Source organism: Elgaria multicarinata, chromosome 9, assembly GCF_023053635.1.
Source record: "Elgaria multicarinata webbii isolate HBS135686 ecotype San Diego chromosome 9, rElgMul1.1.pri, whole genome shotgun sequence".
Classification (NCBI taxonomy): Eukaryota; Metazoa; Chordata; class Lepidosauria; order Squamata; family Anguidae; genus Elgaria; species Elgaria multicarinata.
In genome coordinates, this window is record NC_086179.1 from 66,280,174 (window position 1) to 66,297,370 (window position 17,197).

The 17,197-nt window shown below is 43.6% G+C and overlaps 1 protein-coding gene across 1 annotated transcript; it reads left to right on the plus strand.

The window, feature by feature from the left end:
• The first annotated feature begins 2,182 nt into the window (after nucleotides 1–2,182).
• On the plus strand, nucleotides 2,183–15,231 carry CAV2 (caveolin 2). The gene is made up of 3 exons (XM_063134037.1): nucleotides 2,183–2,425; nucleotides 3,064–3,251; nucleotides 12,786–15,231. Exons 1-3 carry the CDS (start codon nucleotides 2,276–2,278, stop codon nucleotides 12,934–12,936), a joined length of 489 nt encoding a protein of 162 aa, XP_062990107.1. The 5' UTR covers nucleotides 2,183–2,275; the 3' UTR covers nucleotides 12,937–15,231.
• Nucleotides 15,232–17,197: the final 1,966 nt, after the last annotated feature.

Here is a 17,197-nt window from a genome sequence, read left to right on the forward strand (position 1 = left end):
GTTTAAGGGGGGAAATGTAAAAAATAAAATTAAAAAATCAATGGATGACCGAATCTGATTAAAATTTGGCATGCTTAAAGCTCTCCTTAATATCTATTACTGTGCTAATTTTGAAGTCTTTATCTTTAAAGCTTACGCAGATGTAAGCATTTGTTTAATTTTTCTTCAAATCCTGCTCCTGCGCCCCAGAGGCCACTCAGAAAACAACACATTATTCGCTTGAAATCTAGTAGCTAAATACTTCGATTCTTTCCTCTTTATAGCACAATTAAAGCAGGATGCATGGGAGTACTTCACAGTCAAAGCAGATTATAAACTGGAAAACTTTGGAGTACTTCACAATAAAAGCAGATTATAAACTGGAAAACTTCGGAGTCCTTTGCACACAATTCACAGTGATTGCACAGTATAATGCTGGTGTGATAAAGCTCTTAGACAAGACATTCTAACCATTTAGCAATGGGGAAAACATTGTACAAAACCTGGAAAACCACCAAATGAAGGGTGGCTGGGGGAAAAGGGGCGTGGCTATCCAGAGAAGCCCAAAGGGCTGAATTGGGACCCAGTCAGGCTGGATTTTGCCCCTGGGATTGAGGTTCTGCACCCCTGGATTAGGAAACTGCCCTATGCATTTTTAGAAAGGAAAAAAGTCCTACAATTCCAAGCATGCCCACCCAATATGGCTGGCTGGAGGGATGCTGGGAGTTGTAGCCCCCCCCCCCATCTAAACATGCATAGGATTGTGCCCTAAGGAACTAATGTTTAGTTCTACAGATACCTCAGGTAACAGAATGGAGTTAAGAAAGACAAATACTCTGCCATCCCATTGTCATATTGCTTTTCGTCCAAGCAAGGGCAGAAGGGGTTAGAAACACTTCTCACAACGTCCTCTCAGTGATGCTTAGAGCATTCAAGGGCCCGTGTTTTGCTTGCAGAAGGTCCCAGGTTCAATCTCCGGCATCTCCCGGTAGGGCTGGAAATATTTCTGCCTAGAACCCTGTTAGCCGCTGCCCGCCAGTGTTGACAATACTGGGCTAGATGGACCAACGATGGAGCCTTCAAACCCTGCCTGAAACTAGCTATCTCCAACAGCAGAAGGGGGGAAGGGTGTGCATAGAAAGGGGCACAGCGCACTGGGACAGGGGGTGCCCACGCGAAAAGTGTTATTACACATGTTAGATTCCTAGAAAAGAATTGATGGTATATAATATTGCTCATTAACATTCCTACCATAAACAAAATTTCTCTGAGACAAGTTCTGTCAATTCTTATGAAGCTAACTTTCGATAAAGCACACCTTGGATTTCAGCCTTATTTTAATTTCCAATGTGTGATTTACTTGTAATTGCAGATGAAAAAGGAAGAGTGTGTTTCCTTCCAGATGGTAACTAAAGGGGTGCAGCAATTGGGGTGGGGGAGTAGCTACTTGTGGCAGGGAAAACACTCACATTCTTCTCTTTTGGCAATACCTAATGGTTACATCTCAAGGGCAAAACAGACACTACGCAAGGGCAGAACACACAACTACGTCTTTTTGTTTTCATTTTTAATTTAGAGAAGGTACAGTGGGCCTGATCTGGATCTTTAAACTGCCCCCTACCTCGCCCCCTGCCCCTGCTATGGTCCTGATCCGGATCGAGCCTCTAGCTCTGAGGGGCCTCCCTCCAAACAAAAGTTCTCTGCTCTCAATTTTTTTTAACCAAACAATTTAAAAGCAGTTTACAATTTTGTTTTTTAAAAGCCTGCTAACCAGTTGAGTTGTCCCACCTACTTATTTTGGCAGCCACCCGCTTCCCCAGGACGTTTAGGCTAGCTTCGGGGCTGTCTGGATCAGCACCCCTCCCCTTTGCCCGTGCATACTCCAGAATAACAATAATTAAAAAAAAAACCAAACGACGGAGCTGTAAGGTACGGATTTAAAGCACCGTCTGTTTCGGCCCTCCGTGGAAACGAAGCCGAGTGCCGCAAGCATGGCTGTCAAAAACCAGCCTCCCGGGTTTCTTCGCCGCTCCCTCTGAGCATGCGCGGAAGCCAGGCGGGCACATCGGCGCTTCTCTGCCAGCAGCAGCTGCTGCCGCCGCCGCCGCCGCCGCTCTGTCCAGCTCCGCCGTGGGTTTCCTCCGGGGCGTGGCCTCCACTAGGACTTGCCCGCTCCCCGTCGCGCAGCACCCCCGGGGGGGAGGAGGCGGGGGGGGGCAGCGAGAGGTGGCAGGGGGAGCTCCCCGGCCACAGCCAAGGCAAAGCTCCGGGAGGGACTCCGGCTGCCCGAGCCACCATGGGGCTGGAGAAAGAGAAAGCGGACACCAAGATCTTCATGGACGAAGAGGGCTTCAATCGGAGCAGCAGCCCGGCTCTGTCCGACACCGAGAAAAGCTTGGACAAAGCCGCCGACAGGGACCCGCGCGGGATCAACACCCACCTGAAGGTGAGGGCAGACGGAGCCCCCCCCCCCCCCGCAGCAGCAGCATCCACACGTTACAGCCACCCCTGCCCTGCCCTCCCCTCCCCTCCCACCGCACCTGTTGCTAGCCCTGCAGCTTTGCGTTGCAGCGATCGGGGTTTATTCCATGTAAGGCGATATCTGCGCGCGCGCGTGTGCCTGCGCCCCCCGCCCCGCTCCTTCCCAGTCCCATCCTAGGCGTTAGCAGTCGCCGTGGTTTGGGAGACCTTGTACCCCTCCTTTCTTCCCTGGTTGTCTTTTCATTTCGAGTTGGGGGGGGAGGAGGGGGAGGAAGGCCGGTCAAATTCGGAAGTAACTGTGCCGATTAACCGGTCAGAATTGCGTTTCCAGGTTTCTGCTGTGCGTATTTTATCTCATGTTAACAAATCGACGGGACTCTATGGATCGCTTCGACGCGGAGGAGACGTTTGAATAGGAAGCTTGTGCCTGTTTGGTTCTCTTTCAGCTCAGTCACAAAACAGAAGCCACAAGCTGAGCTCTGTGTTGGTTACCCCCCCCCTTCCCTCCCACCGCGCCGCTCTCTGCCCCGTCTTTGCATAACTGCCTATTTGCATTTCAAAACAGAGGCTTATGTTGCCAATTCTTGCTGTCTCTGTTTCCAGCTGGGATTTGAGGATGTGATCGCGGAGCCTGCATCCACTCACTCCTTCGACAGGGTCTGGGTCTGCAGCCATGCCTTCTTCGAGGTCAGCAAATACCTGATCTACAAGCTCCTGACCCTTTTCCTTGCGGTCCCCTTGGCTCTGGTGGCAGGAATCCTCTTTGCGGTGCTCAGCTGCCTGCACATCTGGTAAGACCTTGACTTCTTCTTTCGACTGCTGCCTTGCCCAACCCAGCACCCTCCAGTTGTGCTGGACTACAACTCCCATAATCCCCAGCCACACTGGCTTATTATGATGGGAACTGTACTCCAGCCCATCTGGAGGATGAGGAAGGATGCTGTACCGAAATATTACCATTTATCCATGAACAATGTGGAAATAATGTAATGCAATTTGGTGGGGGGAAATACGATGAGCAATTTTTTATGCTGCCTCTGTGACTGCTGGTATCGTCACCTCTTATTTATTTATTTATTACATTTTTATACCATCCAATAGCCGAAGCTCTCTGGGCGGTTCACAGAGAGGTCATTTTAGGGTGACCTCCTGTTATTTATTTATTTTAATTTTTTTAGTATTCTTGCAGCCCAGTCCTATTCAAGGTTATTTGGAAGTGGATTGCTATTTAAAAGTGCTTTAGGGCACAATCCTATGCACGTTTAGACAGGAAAAATATCCGAAAACTCCCAGTATTCCCCAGCCAGCTGGCTGGGGAATGCTGGGAATTTTAGGACTTTTTTTCTTTCTGAACATGCTTGTTTCCTTTGCAGCCTTATTGTAGCTGTGTTCACTTAGTACACACATGCATATACGTCCCTCAGTTTCTCCACATAGTGACTTGAAGCTGAATGTGACAGTGGGTGATTCGTTCTGCCTGTGATGGCCACTCACATATACAATTTGTTTTAGTTGCAGTAATCAGATGATGAGCATGTGTGAAGCAGCTCTGTGTCCTGCTTTCAGTGGAACTTTGCTTCCTAATAGGCATGCTTACCCTTTGTCTCACAATAACCATGTAAGAGAAATCACTGTTATTCCCTTCTGTTATTATTCCCTTCAATTACTATTCTCTTCAATTAATATTCCCTTGGACATCATTTACTCTAAGTGCATCATCAGATGTGGGGTGGGGAATTGCGTTTCCCTACTGTCGCTTCTCTGCTCCCGCTCCTGTCCCACAATACTTCCTCTTTCTTTGCGGCGAAGAAAGAGGAAGTAAACAAAGACCACATGGCCCATTCAGGGCCCTTTTTTTAACATGCAGCTTTTGCTGCACACAGCAGGAAATGGAGGCACATTCCAGTTCCTAAAAAAAAGTTGGATTAAAAGGGGTCCATTTTGTGACGGAAAAAAGGCAAGATGGAACGGGAGGCACACAAGACCGCGGCATCTAAACGATGCATGAAAAAACGTGAGTGGGCAATAGCAAGTGGGCAATAAAATGCTTGTCTAAAATAGAGCTTCTAGGTGACTGAGTGGAAGTGGTTGATGTGATCACGTGATGACAGTGCTTCATCAGCAGCACTGCCTTCCAGTACATTTCCGGGCCCAATTCAGTTTTGGAGTTGGTCTTTAAAGCTCTAAACAGCTTGGGGAGTACCTAAAGGAATGTTTCCGTCCATAAGTATCTGCCTCGACTCATAGGTAATTTTTGGAGGCCCTCCTTCAGGTGCTCCCACAAATGAAGTTAGGTGAGTGGCTACAAGTGAAAGGGCTTTCTCGGTTGTGGCTCCTTCTTTATGGGATGCCCTCCCCAAAGAGGCTTGCTTGGATGCTCACACTGTTATTTTTTCCATGACAAATGAAGACATTCCTTTTCTCTCAGGCATCTTAGATTCCATAATGTATAGATTATCCCACGGAGAGTTGGGGTGATTGCATTTATATATGTGATAGTGTATCTTGTGTGCAGATTTTTGTTGTGTTTATTGTGCATTGTTTTTATTCCTTTATCGTGTAATCTGCCCAGACAGCCTTTTGTTATTGGGAAGACAAAAAATTAATAAATAAATCTTGCAGATGGGTTTCTGAGGCATAGAGACTATTTTCCTGGAGCCATAAGGTAAGGTTGATTCTTATGTGGGCCTGCCAACCATAGTATTACAATGTTTGCTATGCATGTGAGCCCCAATCCTGCACACAGATGCCTGTTTGAGGTTGTTATTTGTAGTAATGTGCATGTTAATACCATGCTGTCGAAAAGTAACAGATGAGAATGCTTTTAAAAGGCATTGTATCAGTAAGTTTGTTATTAAAATGCTTGTAAATGATTAGCCCCTCAAACGTGTACCTGAATGTATGGTGGCTGCATGCTGTGTATACGAAAAAGTTGACTTCTGCATTTCAATATGTCTGCTTTCTCAGTGACTAACATACCCAACAAACCAGGAAGTGAAACAGGAAGAAATTCATAAGAAGGAGGTACTTCTCATCGAGGTGGGTGGGTGTTGGAGTGATTATCTCTACTTTTGTGGAGCGGCTGCTGTGCTACTCATCTCAATCCTAGTAGTCCATTTCAGCTAGCATAGAATACAGGTTGTCAGACAAGCTGATTCACCTGCAAAAGCATTGTGATCACTGGAGAAAGGTGACCCACTGGCAGCATCCTATGTGTCCATGGCTGAGCAGTTGATTCCTGTTATAATTGTTTTGTCTTTGGAACACATTGGTTCTGATGTCTTTGACTTCTGGAACCCCTCTGGGCATATGAAGCTGCCTTATACTGAATCAAAGCATTGCCTTATCTAGACCAATTGTGTGTACACTGATTTGCAGTAGCTCTATGGAGGCTCAGGCAGGCACCTTACTATATTCTTATGGAATTCACAACCAGAAGATGTAGTGATGGTCACTAATTTGAATGGCTTTAAAAGGGGGTTGGATAAATTCCTGGATGAGAAGTCCTGATGGTTGTGTGCTGCCTCCAGTATCCAAGGCAGTAAGCCTGTATGCACCAGTTGCTGGGGAACATGGGTGGGAGGGTGCTGTTGTACCATCTCCTGCATTGTTGGTCTCTGGTGACAGCTAGTTGGCCACTATGTGATACAAAGTTGCCACATACTTTACCTCAGATGGTGGAGGCATCTGGAAGAGAGCCTTCAAGGAGGACTTCAACATGTTCAGAGGAGGGCAACCAGGATGATCAGGGGTCTGGAAACAAAGCCCTATGAAGAGAGACTGAAAGAACTGGGCATGTTTAGCCTGGAGAAGAGAAGATTGAGGGGAGACATGATAGCACTCTTCAAATACTTAAAAGGTTGTCACACAGAGGAGGGCCAGGATCTCTTCTCGATCCTCCCAGAGTGCAGGACACGGAATAACAGGCTCAAGTTAAAGGAAGCCAGATTCCAGCTGGACATCAGGAAAAACTTCCTGACTGTTAGAGCAGTACGACAATGGAATCAGTTACCTAGGGAGGTTGTGGGCTCTCCCACACTAGAGGCATTCAAGAGGCAGCTGGACAAGCATCTGTCAGGGATGCTTTAGGGTGGATTCCTGCATTGAGCAGGGGGTTGGACTCGATGGCCTTGTAGGCCCCTTCCAACTCTGCTATTCTATGATTCATGGCACGTTTGACTGGAGTGCTCATATGTTTGAAAAGCTAAGGAAGAAAAAGGCCAAATGAACTAGCTTTTTTCCATAGGAAGAGAGCAATTAAGGTGACTTAGCATCGTTGCCATTTTCACCTTGCATCTCCCACAAAGGGTGTGCTCTCATTTCAGCTATGCGTGTCCCAAAACACGGAGGTGGAGTCGGATGGATGGACACGTGGGGCCATTGTTCTATTTTCCTGCGGAATCCCTTTGGTTTGGGAGTGTGCAACTGTTGCTTGCTTTGAGGGCAGGGTAGTGAATTCCACTCAAACACTCCCAGTGTCCTTTGGGATCGAGCCAAAGCAACTGCAGCGTGGGGGTTGCTAGCTTCTCCCACCCCTGGTCTCATCCAGTTCCACAAGCGGGTGTAATTCCAGCCAGCTTTAAAAAGTGAAGATCCTGTTATTAACCTGCCTTGGAGTAGTGTGTGCTGGGTGGCTAAATTCCATCCTATGTAGAGAAACATTTTGGAAACCCTCAGTTAGGAAGCACTGCTGAAGTGCCAACAGAGAGGAGTTGTTACAGTCTCAGCATGCCAAAAATTCACATAAGAACTTGACCTCACATTCCTTCTGCACCCAGAGCTCTCTGTGATGGGAGAAGACATTGCATACCAGCGTTGGAGGGCAGAGCTTTTTACCTCTCCATCAGCTGAACTTTGCGCGCACACAAAACTATCCTCACGAGAGTGGGTCGGGAATGGCAGAAATTAAAGAAAAATCTATAAAGAATTGGTGGGGCAAGGGTGGCGGGGTGGGGTGGAATACGATTGCATGCTTAAAAAACAAAGCTACTGTTATTATTTTAGCTTACCTTGGACTTATCCCTTCTGGCAGGCTTAGTTACATTGGTAGCCATAGTTACACTATCTGTGTTAGGTATAAAACAGCTATCTGAACTTCTGCCAGTACCAACCATTGAGCGAGCTGTTTGCAGGCTTGTTAAGGAGAGGTTGCCACTCTACATTCTTCTGTAACTTAAATGGATTTTTCTCCTTTGCTCTGGCGCCAGACTTAAGTTGAAGAAAAAACATCACCAAATATGTTTGTTACATGTTCTGCAATAATATTTACGGATGCTTTTAAAATAGATTCTTGTGGCAAATGCTTGGCTGTTTAGATATTGATTCACCATCAGTATCTCCAATGATGGATTCCAAATTCTGCCGGTAATGAAAGAGATCAGATTGTGGCCTGGGCATCTAAAACGCAAACAGGATTTTTACTGCGCGCAAGTCAGTTTTTGAGTTGTATTTTTATTCTTGCTTCTGGTGAGTGTTTAACATTAGCGTCATGAGAATGCTCCTGGATCTACCACTGCTTCTGATTTACTAGTAGACCATTTATATCTATATGTATTGCTTCTGTAGTTTAGGGAAGATAACCCAGGCTTGCCATTATCCACTTGCCTGGTTGTTTGTGGCAAGGATTGCTGTAGGAACCTAGGAAGCTAGCTGCCTTACGCTGAGTCAGCCCATTGGTTCATCTAGGCCAGTATTATTGACACTGACTGGCAGCAGCTCTCCAAGGTATCAGCAGGAGTTTTTCCAGCCCTACCTGGAGATGTCAAGGATTGAACCTGGAATCTTCTGCATGTGCTCTACCCTTTGAGCTTTGGCCCTTCCTGCAATTAGGCAAGCAAGCTGTACAGATGTTAGAGTGGCTATTTTTTATTATTATTTTCCACCACAAATGGCTAGCAAAGATAAGTGCAAGCAGGTAAGCTACGAAAATTACTGCAAAAGTGCAATAATTCCACTCACTATGCATAGCCTCTCACTCTACTGGTCACTTTTAGAAACAATATAAGACTAGTGTGCTGGACTTATTAATAAGAGTGCTTCCAGATGGAGGGCTCCTTGGCGCTACTAATCAGAAAACCTTGTGCAGCTATTCCATCTTTTCTTTCTTAATGGATTCTCCATGGTAAGAAAAAGATGGAAGAAGTGATGCAGGAACACAAGAGGCTTACAAGTTAAAGACGATGACATCTGGACCCCTTGTAAAATCCTGTGAATGAGGGAGGGGTACTGCTATGAAAAAATAATCTGGAAGCACCCAAACTCTTACAAAAAGCATATACTACTTACTGGATCAGAAAATACATTGTGAAAACGGGGAAAAACTTCAATACCTAGGTAACATTTCCATTGACTTCAGTGGAAAGGGTTGTGTAAAATCATCTACAGGAGTCTTATGCTTATCTGTGAGATGCTCTGTTTAGTGTTACTGACAGTTCTTTTCATTAAATCAAAGCTGCTGTTCACAGTTTCAATCCTATTGATCAGTTTTTCTTTTCTAGTGCACAGGATGGGTATTGATATAATTAATGTACTACCTAGTTACTTGGGATGTGACTGTCAGTTTGCAATAGCAAGAAGGTGAGCATCACATCAGCAAAGTAGTATGGTTGATTCAGAAGAAAAGGATCATGTGATATTCCAGATATACTTCCCAAGTAATTTACAGTAGAGAAACATTTATTCAGTGGGTCTAAATTAAATGCTATGTGTAGAATCGCAATGCCAATGTTTACCCTCCTCTGAGCTGAAAACATCTGTGGGCAGGTTGAGGGAGGGAAAATTCCTTCTGCCACATTTTCTTCTAAAAAGGATTAAGAAGTCGCATTACACTATTCAATCAATAGTTATCAGCAAAGTAGAAAAGAAAATTGCTGATGGAATCATTGCGTACAAAACCCTTTGAGTTTTCCAAGCATAATGCATGTACTAAATCTGCTTAGGGCCAATGAAAATGTAGGTCAGATTGAGGATGCCTTGGACAATTATATTCTGCAGTGAGGGTCTACACTGTTTCTTTCAGCAGAGGAAAAGGAAAAGTTCTCTTTCAAATCTACCAGCATTAGTTAGCCAAGAGTGTAGGATAGGCGAATCAGCATCGTGTTGACACAGTTGAGCTTTGAATTAGCGGCTCATTGTAGGAGTAGAGATAACTTGGATGCTCCAAAAAAGCCACTAGTGGTCCCAATTCAGAGTCCTGCCCTTCCGTTTTTTAAAAAATGTATTTTGCTTGCCCCCAAGTTATCAACGTTGCAGTGTGGATTAAACTCTGTAATGAACTTAAGGCTGGACAAGGAGGATGAAGGTAGAGCCTCGTCCGTCCAGTAGAGGCTGGTGGCTCTGATGTCACTGGGGCAGTGAATCAGCTCTGGGTTTCAGTCAGAACTCTAAAGGAGCTATCCAAGGGATCCGCCACTCCACTGACTTCAGAGCCACCAGCCTCCACTGCTTCCAGGCTACCCTCCTTCCAGACTAAAGAGAGCTTGGCATTTATAATATTCAAGCTGCTCCACCCAGCCTCACATGTGGTCGCCTTCACGTGTGTTCAATGAGGCTCATTTGCTGAATTGCCCCACCCTCTTTCACACAGTGATTACAAGGCTAGATTCAGCTTCAGACAAGTACATTCACTCTTCTGCTAGTATACCCAGACCTAGATGTCAGTGCCAAGTGTTCGTTACTAGTTATCACACACTTAATTGTGTATCCTATTACCATACAAAGCACTTTTTTTTCTCAATCCGGATTGCAAAAAGAGCTTTGATTAATGACCTGATCTGAGAAGTCCTCCCTTATAGAATTCGGGTGCTCTTAAAGCATCAAGAATGTTTGGGGGGGGGGGTTAACTGTTTATTATTTATTTATTTATTTATTTATTACATTTTTATACCGCCCAATACCCGAAGCTCTCTGAGCGGTTCACAAAAGTTAAAACCATAATAAAACAACCAACATGTTAAAAGCACAATGACAAAATACAGTATAAAAAGCACAACCAAGATAAAACCACGCAGCAAAATTGATATAAGATTAAAATACAGAGTTAGAACAGTAAAATTTAAATTTAAGTTAAAATTAAGTGTTAAAATACTGAGAGAATAAAAAGGTCTTCAGCTGGCGACGAAAGCAGTACAGTGTAGGCGCCAGGCGGACCTCTCTGGGAGCTCATTCCACAACCGGGGTGCCACAGCGGAGAAAGCCCTCCTCCTAGTAGCCACCTGCCTCGTTTCCTTTGGCAGGGGCTCACAGAGAAGGGCCCCTATAGATGATCTTACGGTCCGGGCAGGTACATATGGGAGGAGGCATCCCTTCAAATAACCTGGCCCCAAACCGTTCAGGCCTTTAAATGTCAATACCAGCACTTTGAATCGGGCCCGGACCTGGACTGGCAGCCAATGAAGTTGTAAAAGGACTGGCGTAATGTGATCTCGCCGGCCAGTATCTGTTAGTAAACTGTTTGCACAGTGGATTGAAGGTTTTCCATGCATGTACTAGGATAAACAGTCTATGGATATGGACTGACTCCTGAATCTGCAACCTGAATGGCTTCAATGCTCATTGCAACACTTGAGGCAACAGAAATATGTTAAGAACTCTAATGTTATCTGTCAAACTCTAAGCCAGTGGCTGAACATATGAAAGTGACTTATACCGAGTCAGGCTATTTCCCTTCACCTGCTGCCTGACATCCTTTCAACTGGAGATTCCAGGAGCTGCACCTTGTGATGTGTTCAGCGTGCCCTCGACTACCGGAGGAGACTTGTCAGCTTGACAATCTTTTAGCATTCAAGAAAGCTATCAAGACTGATCTCTTCCAGCAGGCCTATCCAGTAGGATACTTTTAATTAGTATTTTATGTATTTTATGCTTGCTGTTGTTCCCCGCCTTGATCCAATTGGAGAGACGGGTAAGAAATAAATTATTAGTATTATTACTGAGCTATGGCTCAATAGGGGGCTGATGGTCATGGGGCAGAGTAGTCTTTTGAATCTCCAGCAGCTCATACCACAGAAAGAGTTATGTCAGGCCCGTGAACTGTAGTATAATGAATGCAAAACACAGCCACAAAAAATAATAATGATCCATTGCAATGTCCCCTCCAGTATTCGAGGCAGTAAGCCTATATGCACCAGTTGCTGGGGAACATGGGGAACATGGTGCTGTTGCACCATGTCCTGGTTGTTGGTCCTTGGCTGATGGCTGGTTGGCCACTGTGTGAACAGAGTGCTGGACTAGATGGACCCTTGATCTGATCCAGCATCGCTCTTCTTATGTTCTTGTGCTGAGGTGAGTATCTTAAAAGCTGTATATAGCACAGTAATAGTTCATCCTTTCCTTGGACATTATACACTGACACAATGAGCTCTTTCAAAACATAAAAGCTTATATCTGAGGGAGGAGTATGTGGAGCACAGTAACATCATGATGACAGGAAAGACCAAAGAGTCTGCTATGATGGAACATTAACTCAGGCTTGTAAACAGCCACATGTGGCTTATAAGCACTGACTCCAGGAAATCTGGCAGGAAGCTTCTGTAGATCAGAATGAAGTTATCCTGTTAAAATTTCTTTTCGGCTGTTGAGCTGCTACCAATGACTAAGATGGCAATGCTGTGCATTTTTACCTGCAAGGAAACTCCATTGAACTCAGTGTATTAAGTAAAGATTATCATAGTGATAATAATTCATTTGTGTTACATAATATCATGATTATTATTTAATACAAAGGAAAACACACAAAAAGACAAAATAACAACTTATACAAATTAGTGGTGCAATGCTATCTGTATGTGCCCCAAAGGTAAGATCTACAACATTCAGTGGGGCTCACTCCAAATAAAATGTGCATAGGATTACAGTTCAAATCTTGATAATTTATCTTAAACTTTCTAACCTCTGTATCTTCCATGCTGTACTAATCTGGTGTATTCTTAAAAACCACAAAAGGGGGATTATAATATTAAACTTGTTTGAAAATGTCACCATTGAGGAATCTAGCTTTCTAGTGCCTTGTAAACAGATCCCACTCTTTAACATATGATTAAAGTGGAATTTACTTCTGAGTAAACATCTGTAGCATGGGGCTGTGATGCAGGTCCTTGAGGGCTAGTAAGACTTTGTGGGCATTTGTCTTTTGCGGACTTATTTGCTATTGATGTGCTAAAGCTCTACCATGGCCAGGATTTGTCAAAGATAGACTCAAACAAAGATGATGGATCCACTTGGTGCATAATAGTAATAATAATACCATTTTTATTTTAATATTCCATGTTAATGGCAGAATTTAAGGGCTGGTGGTTAAACTCTCTCTTTTTAATTCTCTTTTCTAGGATCGTGATGCCTTTCATCAAGTCTTGCCTTATGGTCTTGCCTTCTGTGCAGGCTGTATGGAGGAGCGTGACAGATGTTTTCATTGCACCAGTATGTCACAGCATAGGAAGGTGCTTTGCAGCAGTCAACGTACAGGTTGACCAACAGTGAACATCTGGAATTCAACGATAGTCTAATCTTAAATGATGTTAAACCTCTCTGCTGACATAGCATGGAGACACTTAAGCATTCATTCCAAAACTACTATTGTATAAATGATATTTTGTTTTTCTTCAGTTGGGTTGCACTTTTTTCTGAAAAGTAAGCTTGCTTTGGGGACAGTAAAGAATTGTTTAAGAGAAATTAGCCCATTTTCTAACTGAAAAATAACGGGCTACATTCGTCAATGCCTTATTTTAATGGTACTCTCATTGTCTGGTTGTCCCGGATGTGTCATGGAGACGTACATGACCACATCACATCTGCTTGCCTAGAGAGACAGAAGAAGGTAACTACTATGAACCCTAACTATAGGATGTCGCCATGCACTGTATCAACTAAATCTGTATCTAAATCCCAGTTTCTTTGAAAGTTATACCTGTAATAGACCTGCCCTATATCTTACTGTTAAAGCTCTCAGAATTATAAATGCAAACCGCCCAGAGAGCTTCAGCTATGGGGCGGTATATAAATTTAATAAATAAATAAATAAATATAGTCATTCCTGAAAACTTTCTTCATCTGAATCCTACCAGTCAACCTATTACCTTAGCAGCTAGCTCCCTATAGAATTTAGCAGCTCCTTGCACAATGCATCAGCATCCTTCTGCCCCCAGTACCTGCAGTCTCTCGAATCCAGTGCTTTCCAACAGCATAGGAGTTCATGAGCAGCTGCACCTGGGTCCCCTCGGTCAGTAGTGGAAACTGGGGACTTGAGCCATAGTTAGGGTTTGAGTTGGGGCCTGGACAGCAGCAGGCAGGTGATACTTGTGCTATTGACCAAGAAAGGGCAGGAGGCTAGGCTTATGTTTATAACGGGCCTAGCCAATCTGAAAACCTCATACTGTCTGCCAGCCCCAAGGGGGTGACGTTGCACGTCCCTTCTGTGCTGTGGGATCTCTGAACACACATTCCTAGGTAGCTCATTAGATGAGGTGCCAGCGCCAGACCATGAGAGTCCCATTTCAAGCACTGGAATCCCTAACATGGAAGTCAGGCACGCAATAGTGCTCCAAGGCACACATGGAGATTGTCTACTGAGGGAAAGATGCATACAGCCACTCCCTTTCAAGTGAATAGGGAAGCCATTTCAGTAGATGGCTTAGACTAGGGGTGGGCAACTTGTGGCCCTCCAGATGTTTTGGCCTACAACTCCTAGCATCCGTCACCATTACCTATGCTGGTTGATGGGAGTTGTAGGCCAAAACATCTGGAAGGTCACAAGTTGTCCACCCTGGTGTAGACAGAAAACAGGGTTCTGGACTTTGATAACAAAGCATCATCCCTGAAGTGCTTTGCAGGAGAATGCCCCCTCTTTTTCTCATTGTGGGGTGTGTATTTCTTAAGAGATATTTTCTTGATCATTCTGTATCTCTTGGGGTTTTGTGAAGTTCTGCATATGTCGATGCAGTTCAGGATTGAAAGAATAGTGCATGGATGTTTACATAAAACCTTGCAGAGAAATTAGATACTTCTGCCTCTGGCCTACTGTGCAATTTTCTGAAGATAAAAAAGAAGGGGCAAAGTTACTCCAAAATTTTTTTCTTTTTTTTAATAAGGTGTTGATTTGGAGCAGGTAATAAATCTTGATGCTTTATTTAATTGAACTTTTTGATTTTGCTGTATATATTGTGTTTTTATGTAAATGATATGGGATGGGTTACCTTGAAGCGTTATGTTTACGATCTCTGTATTCTTGCCACATTGTTATCCTAAAGAAGTGGGGTGCTTCAGCCAATTGCCTGCTTGGGTGATCTTCTACCATGCACAGAAAGTCTGCAATATGTATACAGGTCCACAAAGGTTTCCACATAGAAAGGCCTTTTTGAACTGCCCTTTGCTTGAAGAACCTGAGTCAGGATCATATTGTGTCTTGGAAACTAGAACATCCCACATGGAAGTAGGTGCTACCCACTTCTCAGCTGAGCAGTGTGTGGATATTCCCTCCTACACTGGGATCTTCACAGTTCTTGATCTTTGGACTGTGTTCCATGCCTGGAAATACTAGCATACAGCACTTCAAGGTGCATGAGCATCTCCAGAGCAGGGTCAATGAAATTCTAAATGAGTGGGTTTTGTTATCTCAGTTATGCAACACATCAGTTGAAATATCCATGTGCAATTCAAAATATACCAAAGACTTCATATAATGCTACTTTTGATACCTAAATACTATCATACAAGCTATGCAAACAATTCTGAATGATGTATTTTAAAATTATTTCTATTAAAATGGTCTATATAACATTCAAGATTTCCTGCCTTTGTAGTTCAGCAACCACATTGTTCAATAATTCACATAATAAACATTTTACTGACACTTTGAGCTGGTAGGATGTCCTCTTGCAAAAAACAACAACAAGGGTGATTAGAAATTCTGTTCCCAAGTGGATTTTAACTGTAACTTTAGTACAAAACCTAATAACAAAGATCATTTGACATGCATTTAATACAGCTTTGAGAGTTTTATATGCATGGCTTGAATATGCAAGTTACACTAATTTTGAACTAGACTGTTACGTTGATTTTATTTTAAAAATGTTACAAGGGTCAAATCATTTACAGTGTGGTACAATACACTTTCTCCGAAGTGATAACACATAAATGGTATCTTTTAACATCGTAGGGTGTTTTTTTTCATATTTATATATGAAAGCCAACATCATTCACTTTCTATTCAGCCAGAGATATCATTAGACATTCTTCTAAATCAGCCTTCCTCAACCTGGGGCACTCCAGATGTGTTGGACTACAACTCCCAGAATGCCCCAGCTGGGGCATTCTGGGAGATGCAGTCCAACACATCTGGAGCGCCCCAGGTTGAGGAAGGCTGTTCTAAATGAACCCTGCCAATCAAAACCTTAATTCAAACTTGAAGAATATGAATAATTATATCTGAGCACAAAATAGTGGACTAAATATAATGGTGGTGTAAAAGGAAAGGAGCAGCTACCTTCAGGGACTAGGAGTCCCTTTTCAGGAAATAAAATATGGCTCTACTTGACCCAAATTAGGGCTGCAATCATAGGAGTAAGTCTTACTGAACTCAAAAGGACTTATTTCTGAGTAAACATGCATTGGGTGTACGCCTGTGTATAGGTTCCATATAATTTAATGGGATTTGTGTAAATATCCCAAACTAGCAAGGAAAGCTGTGTACTTTAATAAGCACCAGTTTTCAAAGCAGGCCTCTAGTTTGGTTTTTTGCTTTCCTATTTTTCACAACAGTAAGAACATTTTCTAACGTTATGTAATTTCTTTGCAAGCCAGCTACAAAATGCTCATGACGTGCACTTTGAGTTTTGTCTACTAAATCCTTGGGGCAGTATCCAACACTGCCAATCTGCTTATGCTACTGACATACTACTAGCTTAAGTGACTTCTTTCAGTATGGCAATAGCATAAGGTGGTGCGACAGGTTTCCTCAGAAAACCCATTGTGCCAATGCACATTATTGGTGTACAGCTAGAGGTCACATAAACTAGCGGTACATCAGTGGCCTAAGCAGATCTAAATATCCAGAACTTGACACTGCCGTGTATTATAACAGAAATTTCCAGACCCGTCATATTCTACAGCAGAGGAAGGCAGACTTCCAACTTGTAGGCTCGACTTTGTTTTTTACTAGAACCTCAAGATCCACTGGATCCAACTGAAGCCAGACACACAAAATGGCGGCTTGAGGCAAAGCGAATTATCTACTATACCCCATGAGACATATACTGGGATGACTTGCATAAACATATACAAACCTACACCAAGCAGGATATACAGTAGCACTATGAACGTGGAACTGTATATGGAAGGTGTCAATGGGACCCAACAGTTGTCAGTGCACTTAAATACCTCTATAAAGCAGTAGTGTGGCTCCTGACTTTTATATACTGCTTTCATAGGGCAATATCCTGCTTGGTGTAGATTAAGCCTACATCTGAGTTACTACATATCGGTGAGTCTAACAGTCTAACTAAGACATAAAACTTACCCAACAATCCTTTTATCTTCCCAACTGTGAACTTCATGGATCACCTCGGAACAGTCATCTCTCAGACTAATCTATCTCACAGTGTTGTTGTGAAGATAAAATGGGAGAATGATGTACACTGCTTTGACCCCATATATTTGAAGGTGTTCTCACCACTGAGTTATTGTGCATGGCCTAGGCCACACACATTATGCCAGCAGTGCGGGAAGTAGCACTGCTGCTACAACT